We start from the raw sequence: 22,602 nt of genomic DNA on the forward strand, positions 1-22,602 counted from the left end.
ACAGCTCGGATCGACCTTCCGGTGGCCGGAGTGTGTCCGGCAGGGCGTCAGGATTCCGATCGGGATTTTGGGCCGGTAAGAGTAGACTTTCCGACTTCATGCACTGGAGCTTGGGACTTCTTCCATGGGCAGTTTTCCCCCTTCGATGGGTCTTAGTAAGCAAACTTTTACTTAGGTTATATATAAATATACATAGTTCGGATCCAGTCAGGATGTCCGGATTTTGAGTTAAGTCCGGACCACAATCTTAGCCGTTGAATTATGTTTTCAATGGTCCGGATGCACGGACAATTTGTTTGCACGAATAGATTTTCCGCGGATCCGGACCATTAAGAGAAAAGATTTTTTTATGAAGTTTTGCTAAATAATACTACTACTACAAGAAATGTGCGGAGCATATATATGATTGATACGACACTGTCCAAAAATTACATTTGCGCTGAAAATTGGCTCAACATACTGTATTACACATGAAAACTGAATTTTGAGGAAATTAAAGTACTCAAGCAAAATAAAAGAAGTTGACCTAGCCGACCAAAATGTGAAATTGGACTTCATTTTTTAATTCAACGTGCGTAGCCGTTTTTTGGGAATCTGTTTGGAGGACAGAGACAGCAATAACGAAAATTCAAACTCGGCCAACTAATTTGAGTTGAACAAACATACATTAACCCAACCCCCCTCTTGTTTTTTCAACCGTACCCTTTCACATTTTAGGGACACCGAAACGAATATTAGTAGTAAGTTAATTGGACGAGTCAACTCCGTCCCGACCCAACTAAAATAAATAACTCGATCGTCCCTCTTCTCTTCTCTCTCTCTCTCTCTCTCTTAAAAGCCAGTTCAGCATATATAGTTTTACATTTTGAGCTGGATTTCCATTTGAATTGAAGGGGAACGACTTATCAGAAATGACCCTCGTCGGGGAAATGGATTCAGGGGAGAAAAGGCTCAATGAGCTAGGATACAAGCAAGAACTCAGGAGAGAGATGGTGATTTGAAATTCCCACTCTATGTTTTTTCTTAATCTCAATACTGTTTACATCATTTTCTGTTATATATATGACCGAATGTCTAGGTCAGCTTACGCGCATCTCAAATAATTCAAGTTTGAAATGTTTGACTTCTGTACATAGGATTTGAGTATGCGACCTCAAAAAGGAAAAATACTTATTTACTTCCTCATAGTATATGCCTACTTGGCTACTTACTTGGCCAAACCCTAGCTATGGGTTTGTTATTGGCGCCCAAATATTAATTTAGTCCTTTGATTTGTTTATGTGAAATGTTTTGTCCCTGTAATCTTGTTGCAGACTCTGTTCAAGACGCTGGCAATATCATTTTCGACAATGACACTTTTCACAGGGATAACTCCTCTGTATGGTTCAAGCCTGCTATACGCAGGGCCAGCAAGCCTTGTTTGGGGATGGGTTGTGGTGTCATTTTTCACCTGGTTTGTTGGCATTGCAATGGCTGAAATCTGCTCCTCTTTTCCTGTAAGTCCTCATGTTTCATTTACTTTAGAACGTTATAACTTCCTTCAGTCATTAATGACTTTGGTTGACATGGCCGGCCGGGTTAATTTAAACTGTTGGAGTTTGGAAACTCCTTTTATAGCCGTTAAGTTATCAATAGCAAATTTTTGAAGTCACTTGTGGATATATATTAGGAAAGACTACAATATGCATTCCTTATTTGAATATGTGTATCATATACACCCCCAAAATGTTATGAATTATAGAGAAAATGTTACAAATCGTATTGTTAAAAAGTTACGAATCATATAAAGGTTAAGAGATACACCAAAATGTTATGAATCATAATGAAAATGTTATAAACCATACTGTTGAAATGTTATAAATTCTAGAACAAAAGTTACGAAACATATTAAAATGTTATGAATGAACCATAAAATAGGTGTATATTGTAGACTTTTTCATATCTCTCATTTCTCTTACGGTGCTGACCTCCCATTCCCAAGTCATATTTTGATAATCCAAACCGTTTAACTTGTTTAAAACATATTTTTAAGGCTACTTATGGGAAATCAGCTCAAAATATAATCAGAAAGTGATTGATCCAAACAGTTGTTCAAACACACAATAAAATTATAAAATAAAATAATTCCAGGTCTCTGCAATCCCGCTCGATCTTCATTGTGGGTATTGGAATTTCGTTTCCCTTGTTTCTAATCTTTAAATCAGATGATGATTGGTTTTCATTATTACACTATGTTTGATTCATCGGTGATTATCCTTTTCTTTTCTTTTTCACGGGTGATTATCCTTTCAAGCATACCAGTTTCGCCATTGCGTCAAAATTTATTTTCACCCCTTTATTTTTCCACATGAATAAATCTGCCAAAAATAAAATAAAAACACACACACGCTCAAACCGTGAATTTATCATATTTGAATTGACCCATGCGAATCTACTTAATAAAACACAAGCGTGCATAGACCACACAAACACAAGTTAAAAGAAGTATTGAAATTCATTTGATCCAAGGGTTTATGTGTGCTTTCCAACTCTATTAAGAAAACACCTACACTCTTACAAATGTATTAAAAAATGCTATCAAATGGTAGGTATTGCCGTAAGCACAGGCAAACACTAGTATGTAAATATGGAACTTTGTTTTTGTCATATACAGTGTTAGTCATGTCTATGTTTTGATGAATTATCATACTTGATAGTTTATTGGTTTTGACGATCAAATCTATTCTGATAAATTTATTAGATTCTATGTTTTAAGGATATTTTAGACCGGCTAGAATTTATTGGTATACAATGTTCTTGTTTAGCTTATCGATTCGAATTTGTTTAAATGCGCAATACATATCTGGGGGCAGTTTTGATCCTCTGGAAATACATATTTTGACACACATAAAATCAGAGCTCCAAGAGAATAATCGTAGCCATTCAATTTGATTAAAACATAATTTTGAGAGTTCCCGTAAAAAAATAACTCATTTAGATATCGGTAAGGGCTTGATCGATATTTGTCCCTAAATTTAAGAGGATAAAAATAAATGAATCAATCAAACACTTACCGAAATCCGAATGTGTTGATTTTTTTCAAGAACTCTCAAAAATATGTTTTAAACAAATTGATCGGCTCCGATCATTCGCATGGCACTCCAAAATGGAGTTCCGGGATCACTTTAAAAAATCCTCCAAATCTTAATCTCATAGTTCCCGATCAAATTTTGATGATCCAAGCCGCTTAATGTGTTCAGAACGTGATTTTAAGAGTGCATGTGGGAAACTGACAAAAAAACTAACTGGGAAGGGCTTGATTTGAGCAATTTTTTATTAAACCGTTCAATAAAGTTCAATAAAAAACTATTCGGATGAAGCCCTTCCCGGTCATTTTTTTTGTTGATTTCTCACGAGCACCCTTAAAATCACGTTCTGATTACATTGAGCGGCTCAGATCATCAAAATTCGATCGAAAACTTGGGGGGATTTTTTTAAGTGTCTCCAGAACCGCCCCGTGTATATATATATATATTCAGTCCACTTTCCATAAGGACCACCTTAACTTAGGCCCCGTTCGGCTAAATAAGCCAACTAACTTATTTTTTTGTCCTTATTCAAAAAAAAATCGTATTTGTTAGTTTTTCGTCAATTTTTTTGGAAATTATTGCATCGTCATGACGAGAGAAATCTAAAAAGTAAAAAATTATGATCGAAGTCCAATTTTTTTTAATAAAGATGAAAAAATTGGCTTATTGGCTTATTTTTTTCTTTATTAAAAAAAATTAGGTTTCGATAGTAATTTTATACTTTTTAGATTCCTTTTGTCATGACGATACAATAATCCCCAAAAAAATTGACGAAAAACTAGAAAATACAAAAAAAGTTGGAATAAGGATAAAAAAAATAAGCCAGTTGATTTATTTAGCCGAACGAGGCCTTAATAAAATACGGACCTCCTTTTTCCGATCTAATTTCAATGATTCGAGCCGCTTAATATGTTCAAAACGTGATTTTAAGGGTACTTGCGAGAAATCAGCAAAAAAAAATGACCGGGAAGGGCTTCATCCCAATAGTTTTTGTTTGTTTTTTATCGAACGGTTCAAACAAAAACTGCTCGGATGAAGCCATTGTCAGTCATTTTTTTTGCCGATTTCCCGCAGATACTCTTAGAATCATGTTCTGTACACATTGAGCGGCTCGGATCATCGAAATTCAATCGGAAAATGCGAGAAATGGGGAGGTCCTTATTTTAAATAAAATAAGGATCTCTTCATTTGAAAATTACTGTGTGTGTGTATGTGTGTGTGTGTGTATATATATATATATATATATATATGAGGCGGTTCAATGAACAACTATTTAGACACCTAAAAAAATACCTCATAGTTTTCGATCAAATTTTGATGATCCGAGCCACTTAATGTGATCAGAACGTGATTTTAAGGGTACTCACGAGAAATTAGCAAAAAAAAGACAAAAAAAAAGGCTTGATCTGAGCAGTTTTTAGCTTAGATTTAATGTACGGTTAAATTAAAAACTTCTTAAAATAAGCACTTCCCGGTAATATTTTTTTGTTAATTTCTCGTGAGCACCATTAAAATCATATTCTGCACACATTGAACGGTTCGGATCATAAAAATTTGATCGGAAACTATGTGATTGAGATATGGGATGTTTTTTTAGGTGTCTAAATAGTTATACATTGAACCGCCCCGTATATATATATATACGGTCCGTCTCAAATGAGAGAGTTCTTATTTTAGTTAAAATGCTGACCTCCTCATTTCTCCTATTTTCTGATCGAATTTCGATGATCCGAGCTGCTCAATGTGTTCAGAACGTGATTTTAAGGGTATCCACATGAAATCGGCAAAAAAAATGACCGGGAAGGGCTTCATCCGAGCAGTTTTTGTTTGAACCGTTCGATAAAAAACAAACAAAAATTGCTCGGATGAAGCCCTTCCCGGTCATTTTTTTTGCTGATTTCTCGCGGGTACCCTTAAAATCACGTTCTGAACACATTGAGCGGCTCAGATTATCGAAATTCAATCGGGAAAGAGAGGTCTGCATTTTATTAAAATGAGGTGGTCCTTACAGGAGACGGACTGTGTATATATATATATATATATATATATATATATATATATATATATATATATATATATATACACACACATATATATACAGTCCGTCTTAAATGAGAGAGGTCCGCATTTTAGTTAAAATGCGGACCTCCTCATTTCTCCCATTTTTCGATCGAATTTCGATGATCCGAGTCGCTCAATGTGTTCAGAACGTGATTTTAAAGATTTCCGCGGGAAATCGACGAAAAAAATGATCTGGAAAGGCTTCATCCGAGCAGTTTTTGTTTGAACCGTTCGATAAAAAATAAACAAAAACTGCTCGGATGAAGCTCTTCCAGGTCATTTTTTTGCCGATTTCTCGTGAGTACCCTTAAAATCACGTTCTGAACACATTGAGTGGCTCGGATCATCAAAATTCTTTCAGGAAAGGGAGGTCCGTATTTTATTAAAATGAAGTGGTCCTCATAAGAGCCGGATTGTATATCATATATATATATTTTGAGTTAAGGCATAAAAAAGCCTGGTTGGTTTCATAATTTAGAAATATATGGGGACACGAGTGATATTCTTTTGGGGATAATTGAAAGTGTAATAGATATTGGGCGCTGCTATTCGCAGCCCTTTATTTTCTCTCATAGCCCACTACATTTCGGTAAATGATTGTTGAAAATCATACATAACATTTCGGTAAATAGCTGTTGAAAATCATACATAACATTTCGGTAAATAGCTATTGAAAACAATATTATATTTCGGTAACTATATGTCGAAAATATGTTCAACTTTCGGTAAATAACTGCCAAACATATATTTTCTGTAAATAGCTGTTGAAAAAAATATTATATTTCGGTAATTGGATGCTGAAAATATATCTCAATTTCGGTAACTAACTGTTGAGTATAATTGAAAATTTTTAACGGGCTATGGGAGAAAATAAAGGGTTGCGAATAGCAGTGCCCTAGATATTTAGGGCTATTGTGGAAGATTACAATAGTATGAAGGAGCACGTGATCCCTATGAAATTTAATAATTATTTAATTGCTCATGGAGCACCACTCTATGACCCATGTTTATCACAGTAAGAATTCTACGACAAAGTGTGTGACTCCAACCCAAATGTGTAATAAAAAAAATAAGCACTATGTAATGCGCTCCAAGAGCACTGAATAACCAACCACTCCCGAGGCTCTCTTACTCTATGTAGGCCTTACACGGGCGTTATGCGCCCAACAGTGCCTTATGCTTGAAGAACTCACACGCCTTTGACTTGAAAATATATACAAACCTCAATATCGTGAAATTATTCAATAATCCGGGAGCACCGCCACGTGATGGTCCGGACCACTCTACAGCCACACATTTCTTGCGGAGTCCACGACTAAGTGTATAGACCCCACGTAAATGAGTGGTTACGTGTGCTTCTGATGAGGTCCAATTAACATTTTAGTGGAAACTTTTTCAACTATATATATACTTATGGAAGTTATTGTGATAACCCAATTAACATTATATTGGAAACTTTTTCAACTGTGCAGGGAATGCATGAACACGTTTTCCTTGTAACTTTGAATTTCTGCTTATGTAGGTCATGATTTTAATTAATTAGTTGAGGAAGCCTAATCCATGATGCCATATATATATATATATATATATATATATATATATATATATATATGTTTCTCAAATTGTTGGCGAATTTCCCAATTATACAGACAACGGGTTCTCTTTATTTCTGGGCTGCCCATTTAGCAGGCCCCAAATGGGGGCCATTCGCATCGTGGTGCTGTGCTTGGCTTGAGACAATAGGGCTAATAGCGGGCATAGGAACACAGGTAATAATTTCTTATGCACAAACTAATACTATAAGAATGACATGAGATTTTATTACTTCTTCCCAAGTTTGGTCTCTAACCTCTTTATTTTAGGCTTATGCAGGTTCTCAGACTTTGCAAAGTATCATTCTGTTATGCTCCGGCACGAATAAGGATGGAGGCTACTTGGCTCCAAAATGGTTATTCTTGTGCATGTACATGGGCCTTACTGTGATATGGGCATTCCTCAACACATTTGCTTTGGAAGTTATTGCTTTCATTGATGTCATTTCAATATGGTGGCAGGTATGCTATATATAAACTTGTTCTGTAGCTTGCTTTCAAGTGTCAATTGTTACTTTCATTTAGCGTATCCTTTATACCGTCAAAAATATCGTCATAATCCTTCAGTTTCTAAACAATATCATTGAGCACCGGATAAACTATGGATTTTGATTACTCTTGGTATGGTACCATTCTCAATTGTCAAGGGTACTAGGAGGACTGGTTAGGGCGTGGATCTAACTTAGATGTTATATTTTCACGAAGTCATTGCCTTAAACAGTGCAGTGTAGAATGTATCCCTCAGCTATTTCCTGAAAGCATGTTAAGAAACTTTGATCTTGTGAACTGGACTTCACTGTTTCTGCTATCTACTTCGATGATTAAATACTTCTTTCCTCAAGGCCTTAATAGAAACTAGCAGAGTGGCACACGCTAACAAAATTCAATTTACAACCTATCACTCCAGTTTAACCTATGACTAACAAAATTCACCCATTCATGAATTGATGATTCATAAGGTCAGATTTTCTATTATCAAAATTAACAAACATTCACAAAAAGAGATGCCATGAGTGAGTCACAAAGCATAATATTTCAACTGTGGAAACGCACTTCATCAAGAGATCACTTTTATGGATACAACCAATATATCCTTTTAACACTTGATTTTCACGCAAGGGATCAAATGTGACAATTCATCATTCGGTTCGACAAAAATTAGATCCATCATATTCACTTCAATGAACACTAACCTCGATCAACTCGCCAAAAAGCATGCCACCGTTAGAAAGATGCAATGAATTCTAGTGTTCCGAAGTCTGTTATGAACTCCCAATCATTATTTCCATCAGTACCATGAGGAAAACAGTGTAAATTCTCTTTCATCCACTGCGTGTTACAATGGTTATGAGGATTCATGGAGTATGAGGGTGGAGTGATAGAAAATTTTGGCAGTTGAAATTGGTTCAGGATTTAAAAACTGAAGGAAGCAGTAATTTGAGGACTTCATTTTCTTTCCCAGTTTATCTCTTAAGGTAAGATATGCCCATTCAAAGTGTAATATGAGAGTACTTTAGAATGATTTTGGAAATTAAAAAGCGTGTCAGGGCTTATATAAAGAGAGACACCAAATTGATGCTCTCCCAATATATCTTAGTATAGATAAGCACAATCCGTTTCCTTTCAAGAAGTGCCTAGATTGTGTGTCAAGAGTCAAATTGAAAATTCAAGTTCAGAACACTTGGAGCCCAGAGCAGACTTGGATACTAACTCTCTAAGAAAACAGGACAACAATAAAATGTAAACTAAAACACGGATTGAAACAAACTCACACCATCTTTGGTTGAACCTCCTACTTTCTAGATTTCGAAGAGGAACACAATATTGATTTACTATACTAGTGCATAGGATGAACTGGTCATATTTCCTAACCAAGTTTATTGGACAGGTTATTGGAGGACTTGTCATAGTTATTATGCTACCCCTTGTAGCGCTGACAACGCAGCCTGCTTCATACGTGTTCACTTCTTTTGAAGTGGCACCAGAATCTACTGGGATATCAAGCAAAGCTTATGCAGCAATTCTCTCTCTGCTTGTCAGTCAGTATTCACTGTACGGATATGATGCTGCTGCACATCTGACTGAAGAAACGAAGGGTGCAGACAAGAATGGACCAATTGCCATTCTCTCTAGCATTGGAATAATTACTGTATTTGGTTGGGCTTACATCTTGGCCCTCACTTTCAGCATTCAGGTATCTTTTCAAATTGATGTTGCTTGTTATTTTCTTGGGGGCATTTAGAATTAACTCATGGCAGAATAGCTTTTATTCAGTGTAGAGCAACTATTTTAGCTTAAAGTTGTTCACCAGGCGGTGATTATGTCTCGCTAAGTTCATTCCAATATCAAATTTGATGTGGCCTACTTTCACTTATTTACTTGATTACACCTCATCATTCAGAATCCAAGCTACCTGTTTGATCCAACGAGCGAAACTGCTGGGACATTTGTACCAGCTCAAATACTCTACGATGCATTCCACGGGAGATATCACAATGCTACGGGTGCTATCATTTTGCTTTTTGTCATCTGGGGCTCATTCTTCTTTGGTGGGCTTTCAATCACCACAAGTGCAGCCAGAGTGGTAAGCAATGTAGGATAATTTTTTTTATGGTCTATAAGTATATGCCGATACTTTTGTTTCAATATTTATCGGCATATTGAAGATGCTAACAGACTAATAGTATATATAGAGAATCAACTTCTAATTTTGCAAGGTAGAGGTACAAAAACATTTTTTTCTGCACATAAAGATGGATAAAGCGCAAATGAACTTGAGTTTTATGTTAATTATCGAACAAATCAGTATCTTTTTTAGGATTCCTCAATCGAATAATATTTCGAGCAACTATGAAACATTACAAAATTTGGAAATTTTATGCGAGGTCTCAGAAATTGTTTTTGCTATTCATTTTAGAAATACCATCTTAGACCATCCCATACCAATGTTTACCTATTTCTTGAAGTGTAATTGTGGATCTCCATGCATAATCCTTCAGGTATACGCTCTAGCAAGAGATGGTGGGATTCCATTTTCATCCGTGTGGCGAAAAATTCACCCGAAACACAAAGTTCCCTCGAACGCAGTGTGGCTTTGTGCAGCCATATGCATTCTTCTCGGACTCCCCATCCTGAAAGTAAATGTAATTTTCACGGCAATAACTTCCATATGCACGATAGGCTGGGTTGGTGGTTACGCTGTTCCAATATTTGCAAGATTGACCATGGACGAAAAGAACTTCAAAGCTGGACCATTTTACTTGGGAAAAGCAAGCAGGCCAATTTGCTTGGTGGCTGTGTTATGGATTTGTTATACTTGCTCCGTTTTCCTTCTCCCAACGTATTATCCGATCACTTGGAATACTTTCAATTATGCACCTGTTGCTCTGGGTGTGGGTCTTGGTGTCATATTGCTTTGGTGGGTAGTAGATGCCAGAAAATGGTTTAAGGGGCCTGTTAGGAACATTGATGTTTCAAATGGGAAAGTCTGACTCCCACAGTTCGATTGAATTTTTGTGTGTATGCTCTGAAGCTCACTTTTGATTTTGCTGGAGTAGCATGATATGTTGCTAGGAACATTGATTGTTATATATAGAATGTAATTGTTTCAAGGAATGAACAGTCAACAAGATAAATTTTTTGCTTCAACATATTGACGTGAAACACATTTCTAGCCGAGCTGAAATGAACGTTTCTTATGCAATATCTTGGCAAAGGTCCATTGCTTCTAGATTTTGAAGTTAATTTTCCCTTTATGTTAAAATAAAAAATAGGAAAAACTTTGGGATCCTTTAGATCTTTGGAACATGCGTGCCAAAATTTAATTTGGAGGGCCATTAACTCTCTCTGATAAGTGATAAAGCACAGAAGGATATATAAAGTTCTCCCTAACAGTAATTGAATTCGAGTTTTGAAAGATGTCACCGGTTAACAAGGAACATCGCGGTACAAAGCATTAATCTATGGAATGACTCCCCTTCCGAAAAAACCAGGGAACTAAGGAGAGAATTGCTGCAGCTGTGATTTCAGTTCTCTTAATTCCTTCATCCACAAGCTGTAGCTTGAATTTTCTGCGAGGACATCGATAGACACCTCCTTTCTTTGAACAAGACTTCTTGCATATTGCTCAAAGTTATTGATATTCTCCCATATCAGAGTGAGCTTCCTAGAATCACTCTCGCTCCTGACATTCTCTATCCAATCTCTCGCCTCCTCCACCCTCGCCCAGAAACATGAATCTTGTGTCAAACTAGCATACCTGTTCCTCTGATTGTTCTCTTCCTCACCGACCTTTGTATTACTCCACCACCTATCGAAAAGTTTGTACCTTCTCTCTCTTCCATGCGTCACATAATGCCCTTTCTCTCGGTGCATTCCGGTTCGATAGTACTCTGCAATGTCTAATGGTTCAACTAGGAGTTTATAGAATTGGGAAGCATTTACCCATTTTGCTCTCCTGTGAAAATCATGAGGTAGTTGATTTGTATCCAACATTTGAATTAGGTCATCCCAAAACCGGGCAAGCTTTCTCCGGTTCATGTCAACTTTGCCATCCTTCTTTGATGGTCCCCCTAGCTTGAATGTATCATAGTACCCCATTCGATCATCAGATGCATCACAAGATGCTTTGTACCATTCGATTTGGGCTCGTAATGGTGTGAATTTCGATAAAACTTTTGCAAGGTTAGCACTCTTGATGTTGGGAGCATGCCCCATGCGTTTGGCCGTCTTTAGGCAGTCTTTTGCTGGTTCCCAGACTGGTGCCTGCAAGTTTAAGATAATATGAAAAAGATCATTCAGGTATTTGATTTTTTGTTTTCCCTGTCTCCGTTTTAATGAAAACAACTTTTCGGTGTTCACTGAGAAGCGGATTTGTCCCCAAAAATCTTTTTCCAAAAACGATTCTAGAAAAACAGCTTCCAAAGCAAGTTTTTTTGTTTTCCGCTAAATGAGAGCTATAAACAAAAAGGACATTGTCAATGATGTCAGAATTGAGATGAAGCTTGGGGTGCAGTGGTTTACCCGACAATCTATCTCTGAGGAGTGCAATGCCAGTGTAACTCCAACTTCATAGCTTGACTCAGGCAACTCCCCTTCTGCAAAGCCTCTACTCTTCAAGAATTCCGAAGATACCTTCCCAACGTATGCTTCGTAATTGAGATGATCCTCAATACAAGAAGCTGCACAACCTGTAGCGAACATCAAGTGCAGCATTTTTACAACAGCCACCACATTGTCCAAACAAATAGCTCCCTCATTCGTACAAAACACGTAGTTCCCGAAAGGGCAGAAGGAATCTCTCCCAAGACTTTCTCCTGATTTTGCCAATGCCTCGACAGAAGACAACACAAAGAGAAATAGTGAGTTCTTCTCTTCATCGGACAACTCAAGTGTGAGGAGTCTGAAATACGGGGAAGTCATAGACAAGTGCCAGTACCGAAGAAGGGAATGCAGGTGAGGAGTGAGGGGAGATGGAGGAGCTAAGAGAAGTCTTGGCACGATGTCATGCTTTCCCACCACATGACAGAAATTTCCTCCCCATCTTTCTTGGAGGATGGCTCGGGAAAGGGCGACGTTGCCTAGGAGAGGGGTGCCGAAGGTGAGTGATAGGACGGTCGTAGTAGATTGAGGATGTGAGAGGAGCCACAGGGCTGAAAGAGAAGCCATTGTTCCACCGAGGGAGTGACCTGTGAAAACTACTAATTTACTTTCCTTCATTATGTCAAACACCTGCATGAGATACAGGTGAATTGCTTTAGCAAATTGATAGTTATGAATTGGAAAAAATGAACAACATTCGAAATTAGGGGCTAACACTTTTAAACTAATCTTTGTAAAATAATTGCAGACTATATATACTTAGTACCCTATCCTCTACTGGTTGTTCATTTCGACTCCAGAAGAAATTAACAAAAGAAAAGACATGTGGAATATAATTGCGATTTGATGCAGCATTCGTTGCTTAAATGAGGTAAAAATTTCCTAGTTCTTTCATTTGTTTAGTACTATAGCAAGACATGACATCTTGCGATTTTGAGAGAGAACAAATCAAGAGGATCATCCCTTGCAAGTGGACTGTGAGAGAGGTCCCCAAGAAATTAGTCGTCGGCCCGTAAATTAGCCGGGCACCTTGGGTTATCTAAAATAATCAAGAGGCTCATCTCTTTTTAGTAAAATTCCGATAATTATTATCAAACACGGTACGCAATAAGGGATCACACATCTTGTATCACCTTCTTGAAACATATGTTTAATATGGTTAAATCTAAAGCTGTGAAAATACTGTCCAACAACTTGTTGAATGTTCGATTTAATTATGAATGAAAAGGTGAATTTTACAAACAAAGAAAAATAAACTCAGATTTCAGTATTTTTAAAAGTTTGCAAAACATTGTGACCTCTCCATGTACATTAACTTCTTAATCCAACTGAGATTCTTACAAAGGGATTATGTCCTCCTACCATAAACCAGGACATGCACTTTACCAAAAAAAAACAAAAACAAATTCGAAACAGTCAATGATACGAGAACGTGTGAATGAGGTTCAAACTAAGACAACAAGCCTCATATACGGAGGGCTTCACTACCAGGCCTTCAATTCAGGCACTTGATATGCAAATCCAAATTCCCTCCTAGTAAGGGTGGATGATTTTAAAACCATGGTCCCATCTTCTTATCTACTACTAGCTATTACTATTTCTCAATTTGTTTTGTGACAAGGAGACGTTGTTACGGATATGTGCCGTGATTTTATCTACACGTATATCTAATTGAAGAACCAACACACACACAAAAAAAGAAAAAAGAAAAAAGAAAAAGAACAGAAACAGCAGTATATATGACCTAATAGGACATGATGGGTGGTCAATAGACTAGCCATGAAAATCTGTCAATACATGCAGAAAGCTGGTTTGAATTGAATTCAATAACCCACTAATCAAGTTTGGCCGACAGGAGAGTCGCCCAACCCCAGTCCATGGGCTAGCTAGTTCCAAATTAAGTGGTCTTTGATTGACCCGTAGACTAAAACTAGATGACAAAGGGCTCCTCTGTTTCCATGCATGTCTTGAACATAGAATATAAGTGTAGGCCTCTCCCACACCATCAAGTCATGTCACTACATTTGACTCGTAGTTAGGTTAGGATTTCAAAAAAAAAAAATGGTTAGGGTTTCATTACGGTATGTGGCGGAATCAGGATTTTCAAAAAGGTTGTGCCGACAATTAAAAGTTCAACTAGGAATCTTATTATATATATACACACTCCCCTTCTCCTAAGGACTATCTTAACTTAATAAAATAAGGACCTCCCTTTTCCGATAGAATTTTGATGATCCAAGCCGCTCAATGTGTTCAGCAAAAAAAAATGACCGGAAAGGCTTCATCCGTATAGTTTTTGTTTGTTTTTTATCGAACGATTCAAATAAAAATTGCTCGGATGAAGCCATTTCCAGTCTTTTTTTTTGCTGATTCCACGCGGGTACTCTTAAAATCACGTTCTGAACATATTGAGCGGCTCGGATCATCGAAATTCGATCGGAAAATGGGAGAAATGAGGAGGTCCTAACTAAAATAAAGACTCCCTCATTTGAGACTGACTATATATATATATATATATATATATATATAGTCATTTTCAAATAAGGAAGACCTTATTTTAGTTAAAATAAGAACCTTTCCATTTCTCTCATTTTCCGTTCGAATTTCGATGATCCAAGCCGCTCAATGTGTTTATAACGTGATTTTAAGAGTACCCGCGAGAAATCGGCAAAAAAAATGACCGGGAAGGGCTTCATCCGAGCAGTTTTTGTTTGAACCGTTCGATAAAAAACAAACAAAAACTGCTCGGATGAAGCCATTCCCAGTCATATTTTTTGCTGATTTCTTTAAGAGTACCTTTAAAATCACGTTCTGAACACATTGAGCGGCTCGGATCATCGAAATTCAATCGGGAAAGGGAGATCCGTATTTTATTAAAATGAGATGGTCCTTACAGGAGACAGACTATATATATAAGGGATTTGAGCCTTGTGGTGCCAATTTATTAAAATCTAACTACATTTTCGCAAAAATGTACATACATAACTGTAGGGGTCACAGCCAAAGTGGGGCCTGCCCGAGCACCTCACCCATGTAGTTCTGCCCCGATTACGAAAAACTTGTGTAATGAGCTACAAAAGAACTGATGACAAAGCAAAGAGTAAAATAAACTTTTGTTTTGTCAGGAAAAAAGAATGAGAAGAACATTAATGGTGAAGATAGCAAACAAGTTATGCCTTGTTATGGTTCTGTTATGTTCATAATGGTTTTGGCTATGCTCATAATAGATTTTGATTATACTCATAATGGTTTTGTTATGTCAAAAGTTACGGTGTCTTTAAAATGACCGGAGATACCGAAGTCATTCCCAAACTAATATATCAACAACCGCCTAAAAAAAGCAAGGATTTTCTGTAGCTATGGATTGGTGGGTGGATCTCGAGGATTTTCTTTCACCATTTTCTCAACAACCAAAGTCGGGCCTCTCATTTTGATTGGTAGCTCTACGAGCGTAGTGTTAAAGGGGTCTGTCATGTTCCATTTTGTCTTCCTCCTGCCTAATTTCCACAAGTTGTCTTAATCTGCGCACGTTTTTGCAAGAATTAGTGTACGAGCGAATGGTCCGCACAGGTCCGTTATTGAAACTAAAAAACATTGAATGTACAAACTTTGGATTCATCAGGAAATTTTAAGTAATTATAGGGTAACAATGTCACATCACTATGCGATCATCTATCACGTGAGACTAAATGTATCAGACATCCCCCCATGTGTTTTTTCCTAAAGTTATAATTCTATATGGTGTCGGTGTGTCGTCACTCCTTCAAGAAAGATCCGCGCGCTGGCTTTTAGAGGTGGTGTTTGACTCCGCCTCATGGCTTATACTGCTGCTTTTTTTTCCTTTACTTCTCCCTAGCTATGTACTTCTAGCAAAACTAGACAGAAAAAGTCACAACTCTATCTAACTTGAGATGGTTTTGAATGGATTAATTGATCTTAGCGAAACGGTCCGGAGAAAGGCAAAAAATAATAACTATACAAGTTGAAATCGACACACTTAAGAACTTACGCCTACCCGTTTGTTGTTTCTCTTATAGATATATACTGTTATAGAGACCTTAATCTAAAGTTCGCGGATCGTTATGATTACTCTCTTCTCTGAATTTGTATTTATCATCTCATGTTCCATATCACTCCTAAAAATGGGGTTACAAATATATATACTCTCTCTGTCTCAATTTAAGTGTTCATATTTCTATTTTGAGATGTCCCAAAATAAGTGTCCACTTTCTAAAAATAACCATCAAAACATGCCAAACTTCCAATTTTATCCCTAAAAAGTACACATTGATTTGAAAGTTTTTTTATGTTTGTGTCATTTTTAGATTGACAATATTTTTCAATTTATAATATTTTTCATGATTTTGAAAAGTTTGTATAATAAAACTAATTGAGATCTATCAAACAATCCATATTACATACTTTTTGAGATTCATATTGAAAGATATAAGCGATTTTCATACATATAATTAAGTTCACAGTTTTTAAGGTTACTTTTAGAAATTTAGAGTAAAAATTTTGACTTCTTAAAATGCACAATTTTCCGTAAGGGACACTTAAATTGGGACGGAGGGAATATATCATTACCATCCACAAATTACTAAACATCTCATATTAGACGAGACTTCTGAAACATTGGGATTTTGTAACTTCGCTGTTTATGTGAACTTCTTATTTGTATCCCTCAAAAGAAAGAGAAAAAAAATTCTTTGCACTTCACTTTATTTAAAATGCAATTTCAAATTTGTCTTCGAATAAGGCCTATCTCTAAGAAAAGACGAGAAAAATAGGCCCATTTTGAACGGAATAGATGGATTATGGTAGCGTAATTATCAATTTTGAAGGTAAAAGCGCAAGAAGAGTGATATATAGGAATGTGTGTATTTATTTATTTTTTGGTTGGCCAAGAGGAGTGCTATTTAAGCGATCATTTTATGTTCTTGTAATAATCAATATTTCGATAATTTCATCTACCTACCTTATTATATAGGAGTAAAAGTTTTCATTCCTAGGCTGACTTACTATTTAGTTTGTGTGTTATATAAAGTATGTAGGGCCGCAACTTTAAAGTTCTCTTCGGGCTCCAAAATGTCAAGTACCTGCTTTGAGTTCTAATAAAAAAATAGTATTTGAATGCTTAAAATTACACACATTGTTATCATTTTTAAAACACACTAGAAGAGAAATGGAAGACTTAGCCAAAAATCTCACATATTTATAATTTTTAGACTCAAGGACAAACACTTTTTGCAATAAAACAGAAGGACAAATGTGTCTATGAAAGTGCCTAAAATTCTAAAATACCCTATAAAAGTGCCTAAAACCCTAGGATATATCCCATGAAAGCACCTAAAACCCTAGGGTATCCTATGAAAGTGCCTAAACCACTAAAACCCTATAATAGGACAGTGCACCCTAAAACCCTATAAAAGTGTCTAAATATGTTTTGGCCTTATAGCTAAAAAACTCAAAAAATTGAAGGACCTTTACTGAAAACTATTTTGCTGGTGTCCTTCACCTAAATAAAAACTATTTTACCGTCCTTATGGCTAATTTTCCTAAGACAAATTTAAGGATATATTTAGGGAGACTAAGTCAAAAATTTGTTATATTTACATTTTTTGAGCTCAAGAACATGCACTTTGGTGTTTTATGGCCTGAGAGAGTTCAGTATGCATTGGACCCTAACAATTCTCGATACACTGAGAGAGATCTCGAGTGGTTTGAGAGGTTTTTGCAATCAAACATAAGGACAAATGTGCTCCATGAAAGTGCCTAAAATCCTAGGGTACCCTATGAAAGTGCCTAAAATCCTGGGGTACTCTATATATGAAAATGCCTAAAATATTAGGATACCCTATGAAAGTGCCTAAATCACTAAAACCCTACAATAAGAAAGTGCACCTTAAAACCCTATGAAAGCGCTTAAAAATGTTTTGGCCTTATGGCTAAAAAACTCAAAAAGTTGAAGGACATCCGATGAAAATTACTCCCTCCATTCCAAATTGGGAGTCCATTATTTCAATTTGGGTTGTTCCAAAATGATGTACCTTTTCCAAAAATAGAAGGAAAAAAATGGAGGAAAAATTTGGTGATTTTCCAAAAGTGTCCCTCACATGTGAATATAAGTGTTATAGAATAGGTAGAATATAGGGGTAATAGTGGAAATGATAGGCATTATAAGTGTAATCATTGTATGTCCCCTTAAATAGTTGGAATCCCCAAAAGGGACTCTCAATTTGGAACGGAGGAAGTATTTTTCTAGCATCCTTTTTCTAAATAAAAACTATTCAAAAATACTACGCGCACAACCGTTGTGTGCGTAATTCTGACCATCCAGATGTATTTGGAAGGTCCAGATTTTAAAAAAATATCTTTCAGAGAAAAGTTTAACTTTTCCGGGAAAGAGTTTGAGCGAATTCTGGCCATTTATTATAGCAATGGACGACAAGAAATTGATTATGTATTATGTTATACACAACTATTATGCGTGTAGCACTTTTGCTCAAATAAACAAATCTCCTATTCCTAAGGCGGTAGAGTGCAATGAAACCAACACATTTTTGGGGCCCCTCCCGGCTGAATGGGCCACGAAATTACGCGGCGTGAAAGGACCACACTTCCTTTTCAAGTCAAAACACGGCTTATTAGCGCACAAGGCACGCGGTGGCCAATTTGGAGAAATGATGGGCAATATCGAATAAAACCACACTAGCACAAGGGTTAGTCCCGTTGTTTAATGTGTTTGCTTCTTACATAATTGATTAAGGTTTGATTTGAATTTTGAGGTCAGATCGTAAGAAGGTGATTTCGTATGATAATCCCGATGTGAATGGTCAGTCTTTGACTGGATCGGAGAAAGAATTAGTTAAGATGAGCGTGAACTGGCTTAGACACCTTTAATCGTTGGGAAAAAAAAAATTCAAACCCAAATAACAAATGGCAATAAAGCTTGTACGTAATGTGAACGGTACCCTCCGCACTAAGTCAGTGATCATTATAAAACACCAATAGGAAATAAAATAAGCCACCTATGTTAATCTTCTCGGTTACAAGTCGAATCTTTGCCTAAAAAACCTGGAACATTTCAATGCAAAAATACGGTCAAAGCCGCGTACCCCCCTAAAAAAAATTTGGTTACAAAATTGTTGGTTATCAAAAGCAATCGTAACTTAAACCAAAAAAATGCGGAATTATTTTGGGGTATACCGTACTAACTAATCTGTAATTTCACCAAAAAATTCCTATCGTCATCCAAAACTATGAGTACCACATTTTCAAGGTGCACTCTGCGTAGGTAACAAAAAAATGTGTAACATATACCAAATATATGTAACATTTCTATTGTACAATTAAGTGTACCATAGCTTTCTCCTTTGTTATATGCACAAAATGATATTCCTTCGGCCCCTTTTAAGTGTCCCCCAGGGAGCTCATAAAAAAAAAAAAAAGTGTCCCTTAGGAAAAGACATGCAATTTTCTGAATAAAAGGATAAGATATTTTCGTGCATATTTTTAAAAACTTATTTCCACCAATGACTAATTGAGATCTTTAATTTGGTACAAAAAAAATTTAAAAAATTATGCACTAACGTACTTATTTTTATCTGAAAATACAAGTCTTTTCTTAAAAAAACACTTAAAAAAGGGACGAAGACAGGGGAGTATATGTTTTTTGTTCTATAATATGAAGGAAAGTATGTTTCATATATGGGAAATGAACGAGGTCGGAAAACTCGAAGCAGAGGATCAAAGTATGACTATGAAGCCCTTAATCGCTTAGGATCAAAGAATTAATATCACACCTAGTGTGGTTGGTTTTTTGCGTTTCAGGAGAGGTTTTGAGTTCGTGTCATCATAGAAGAGGAATTTGATTCTCGTTGTAACCACTAACAACTAACAACTAACCCTAACATTTTATCGCCTTAAAAAAAGAAAAATCACTTAGGGAATGCCACAGTAACAGTCGAAAACAAAAAGAACCACACGCAATTTTCGGGTGATGAAATTGGTTGAGGTCCTTGAACCTGCCAACTATTCGTAAGGGTCTCTGGGAAAAAGGGAAACAAGAGTAATTTTTTTTTCTTGATAACTCATATGTCCAGACCAGTTCATGCACACACTTTAATTAATTTTAAGAAACCTTCCACAGTTCACTAGCCGGGGACCAATTTACAAATCATGATAATAATGTATTGCGTATCATGTTTACATTCATTCCATGTAATGTAAATAAAAACGGTGCGTGTCATACATCGTAATAGAAGTCATTTAAAGTAAATATGAGCCAAAAAAATACTTATGCCTGATTTAAATTACAAACCTATTGCCAATGCAGATATAAAGATTCTTTGATTATATAAAAGTTCACGTCTAGCTTCATCCATTTAGTTAAAAATTGTATTTGGCTCTTCCAATTCAAATTTTCACCACAGGGTCTTACTTGCGTGTCTAAACATATGCTAACAACAAAACTTAATTAAAATCGATAAAGAAACCAAAATATCAATTGTATCATGAAGATCAATATTCAAGTCTGGGAAAGTCTTCAATACACACCCCTTTAAGGTGTGTACCATATGCACCTATTGTGTGGTTCATATTGTGCCACCTCATAAAAAATTACTTGTAGGACCGGTCATTCATAACATTTTATTTCGTATCGTAACTTTTATACTAAAAATTCGTAACTTTTCAACAATATGATTCGTAACTTTTTAGCAATAGATTCGTAACATTTTAGGATTCATAACATTTTGGTGTATTTTAATAAGGGTGCATATGATACACACCTAAATAAGGGATGTGTATTGTAGCACTTCCCTTCAAGTCTACTCTTCATATTCAATGGTATTAACGTACACCATTTAAGTTTCAACATTTAATCTGTAATGTTTAACCATTCTGATGATTTATGGATATTTTATTTTGGTTTATGTAGTTACAGAGCTGTATAAGATATTCAACAGTCCGTTTAGTTTTACTCTTTTTTTGTTTTTGGTTTTTTCTTCTTGTACATATTATACTGCAGAGCCACATATTGTTATTATAAACTGGAACCCTGAGAAACCTTCAATGAAGTCAACTAATTTCATGCAAGAATTTTATTTTATCTTTTTCAGTAAGAACATGAATGCCAGATAACAGAATGGAAGTGTATTTTTTTTTGTTCCATTTTTTGATAATGAAGAGTGTCTCGATAATTATAAACCGGACTAATTTCTTCAACTACTCTCACAGCCGTTTCCATGCGTCTGCTTTAGGTGAGGCAGAGACGGAACGATGTGAGGGCTTATGTGGGCCACGGCCCCTGTGTAGTTTTGGGTATTTTTTTTAAAATACCCAAAACATATATATATATATATATATATATATATATATATATATTAAATAAATTTTTTGTTATTCGTTAAATCAAATCTACTTCATCCTAGGGAACTTAGGAAGGGGGATGAGTGCTTTTGGGAATCGCACCATTCCTATTTGCATGGGAGTATACCACCTGCACTCCACTCCACTTGTTTTTAAAATATTAAGATTAGTTATTTTTTGTTTGTTAAGAGCCACAATAGATTGTTTTTTTTTTTTTTTTTTTGTATTGGGTTTTATTTAAACATTTAAATGCTTTAGACTATATTTGTTTTGGGTCCCAAAATCCAACCCCTCTCTCTCTCTCTCTCTCTCTCTCTCTCTCTCTCTGTGTGCGTTCTTCAATCAGTTTTCACTTCAATTATTTCTCTCATTTTTTTTTATCTTTCTCCATTAATTACCCAAAAAATCTCCTCAAAACCCAAATCAAATAAACTATTAGATTCCCTAACTTTGAAATTTCAAAAATTATTGTTCATAGTTTGGCCTCTCATTGAAGAAATCCCGATTCCGTCCTTGAGGTGAGGTGGTTCAAGGACAAATCGTTGTCAAGGGGAATCAACCGTGAGATGTTGGGGTGGTAAGCCCCCTTGAGGTAAGTCCATTAACCACTGCGATAAGTACCATCGGAATTGACAGAATGTAATTTTTTCAGTGAAGCTAACTAATTTCATGCAATATTTTTATTTTATATCCTTTTTTAGTGAGAATATGTATTCCAGAAAACAGAATGGAAAGACTTCTACCTAATTCCTTGGCTATAATTCTACCGAAAATAAGCATATGTACTGGGTCAATTATAGGATAGGAATCAGAAATAACTAACCTGGGTTTGAAAGTTTCTCAATTTAATCATGGAGAGGAAGAGACGTAACATCCCCGCGTGGACCATGACGGGCTCCTCTGCTTCACTGCCGTAACGTTGCAACGCTGGGAAAATTCCAGCGGCCGCGGTGTCCACGGCCACCAGGCTCCGGCGGCAACCGAGATCCAACCCGGCATCCCTCTGAATGCCCGAAAAGGCCACGTAACTCACGTCTCCGATTCTGTTCCGCACGAAGCTCTCGGGCGTGGCCGCGTTGGCGTGGCTGCAGAGCTTCCATGACTCCGAAAGCAGTGGGGTGGATGCGAGAAATGATGCCAGCATCTCACTGCTCTCAAACCTGCTTACTTACGGCTCTTAGTAATTGAATCGATTTACATGAATAAAATAACTTGATTATGGGTTAGGAATTGAATTTGCTAAGTCGAGTTTAGTGTTATAGATTATTAGGAGTGCGTTAGCGCGCTTACGGTGAAGTTTCCCCTTCCATTGATTCTTCAACTTCTTCCGTTCTTTCCTCGTGGAAATTCAGTGGAAGAGTTTGAATTCTGCGACAGGTAGCTAGCGAGGTTGAATTGTGGGGCGTGTT

At 36.4% G+C, this 22,602-nt stretch overlaps 2 protein-coding genes across 2 annotated transcripts; one reads left to right on the forward strand and one right to left on the reverse strand.

The window, feature by feature from the left end:
• Positions 1–766: 766 nt before the first annotated feature.
• Positions 767–10,342, forward strand: LOC131303982 (amino-acid permease BAT1 homolog). Its single transcript, XM_058331068.1, has 7 exons — positions 767–992; positions 1,314–1,496; positions 6,779–6,898; positions 6,992–7,183; positions 8,610–8,915; positions 9,123–9,305; positions 9,721–10,342. The coding sequence occupies exons 1-7, from the start codon at positions 912–914 to the stop codon at positions 10,210–10,212; spliced, it is 1,557 nt and encodes a 518-aa protein (XP_058187051.1). The 5' UTR covers positions 767–911; the 3' UTR covers positions 10,213–10,342.
• A 226-nt stretch (positions 10,343–10,568) lies between these two features.
• Positions 10,569–22,602, reverse strand: LOC131303981 (lipase-like PAD4). The gene is made up of 4 exons (XM_058331067.1): positions 22,484–22,602; positions 22,017–22,353; positions 11,744–12,451; positions 10,569–11,485 (listed from the first exon to the last, which is right to left on the reverse strand). The coding sequence occupies exons 1-4, from the start codon at positions 22,501–22,503 to the stop codon at positions 10,718–10,720; spliced, it is 1,833 nt and encodes a 610-aa protein (XP_058187050.1). The 5' UTR covers positions 22,504–22,602; the 3' UTR covers positions 10,569–10,717.

Source organism: Rhododendron vialii, chromosome 10a (genome assembly GCF_030253575.1).
Source record: "Rhododendron vialii isolate Sample 1 chromosome 10a, ASM3025357v1".
NCBI classification, from domain to species: domain Eukaryota; kingdom Viridiplantae; phylum Streptophyta; class Magnoliopsida; order Ericales; family Ericaceae; genus Rhododendron; species Rhododendron vialii.

Coding starts and splice junctions, on each gene's coding strand:
- LOC131303982 (XM_058331068.1), top strand. CDS start 912: ATGACCCTCGTCGGGGAAATGGATTCAGGGGAGAAAAGGCTCAATGAG. Junction 993..1,313: donor AAGAACTCAGGAGAGAGATG/GTGATTTGAAAT, acceptor ATCTTGTTGCAG/ACTCTGTTCAAGACGCTGGC. Junction 9,306..9,720: donor CCACAAGTGCAGCCAGAGTG/GTAAGCAATGTA, acceptor ATAATCCTTCAG/GTATACGCTCTAGCAAGAGA.
- LOC131303981 (XM_058331067.1), bottom strand. CDS start 22,503: ATGGAAGGGGAAACTTCACC. Junction 22,354..22,483: donor ATGGAAGGGGAAACTTCACC/GTAAGCGCGCTA, acceptor GTAAGTAAGCAG/GTTTGAGAGCAGTGAGATGC. Junction 11,486..11,743: donor CCTCAGAGATAGATTGTCGG/GTAAACCACTGC, acceptor TTAAACTTGCAG/GCACCAGTCTGGGAACCAGC.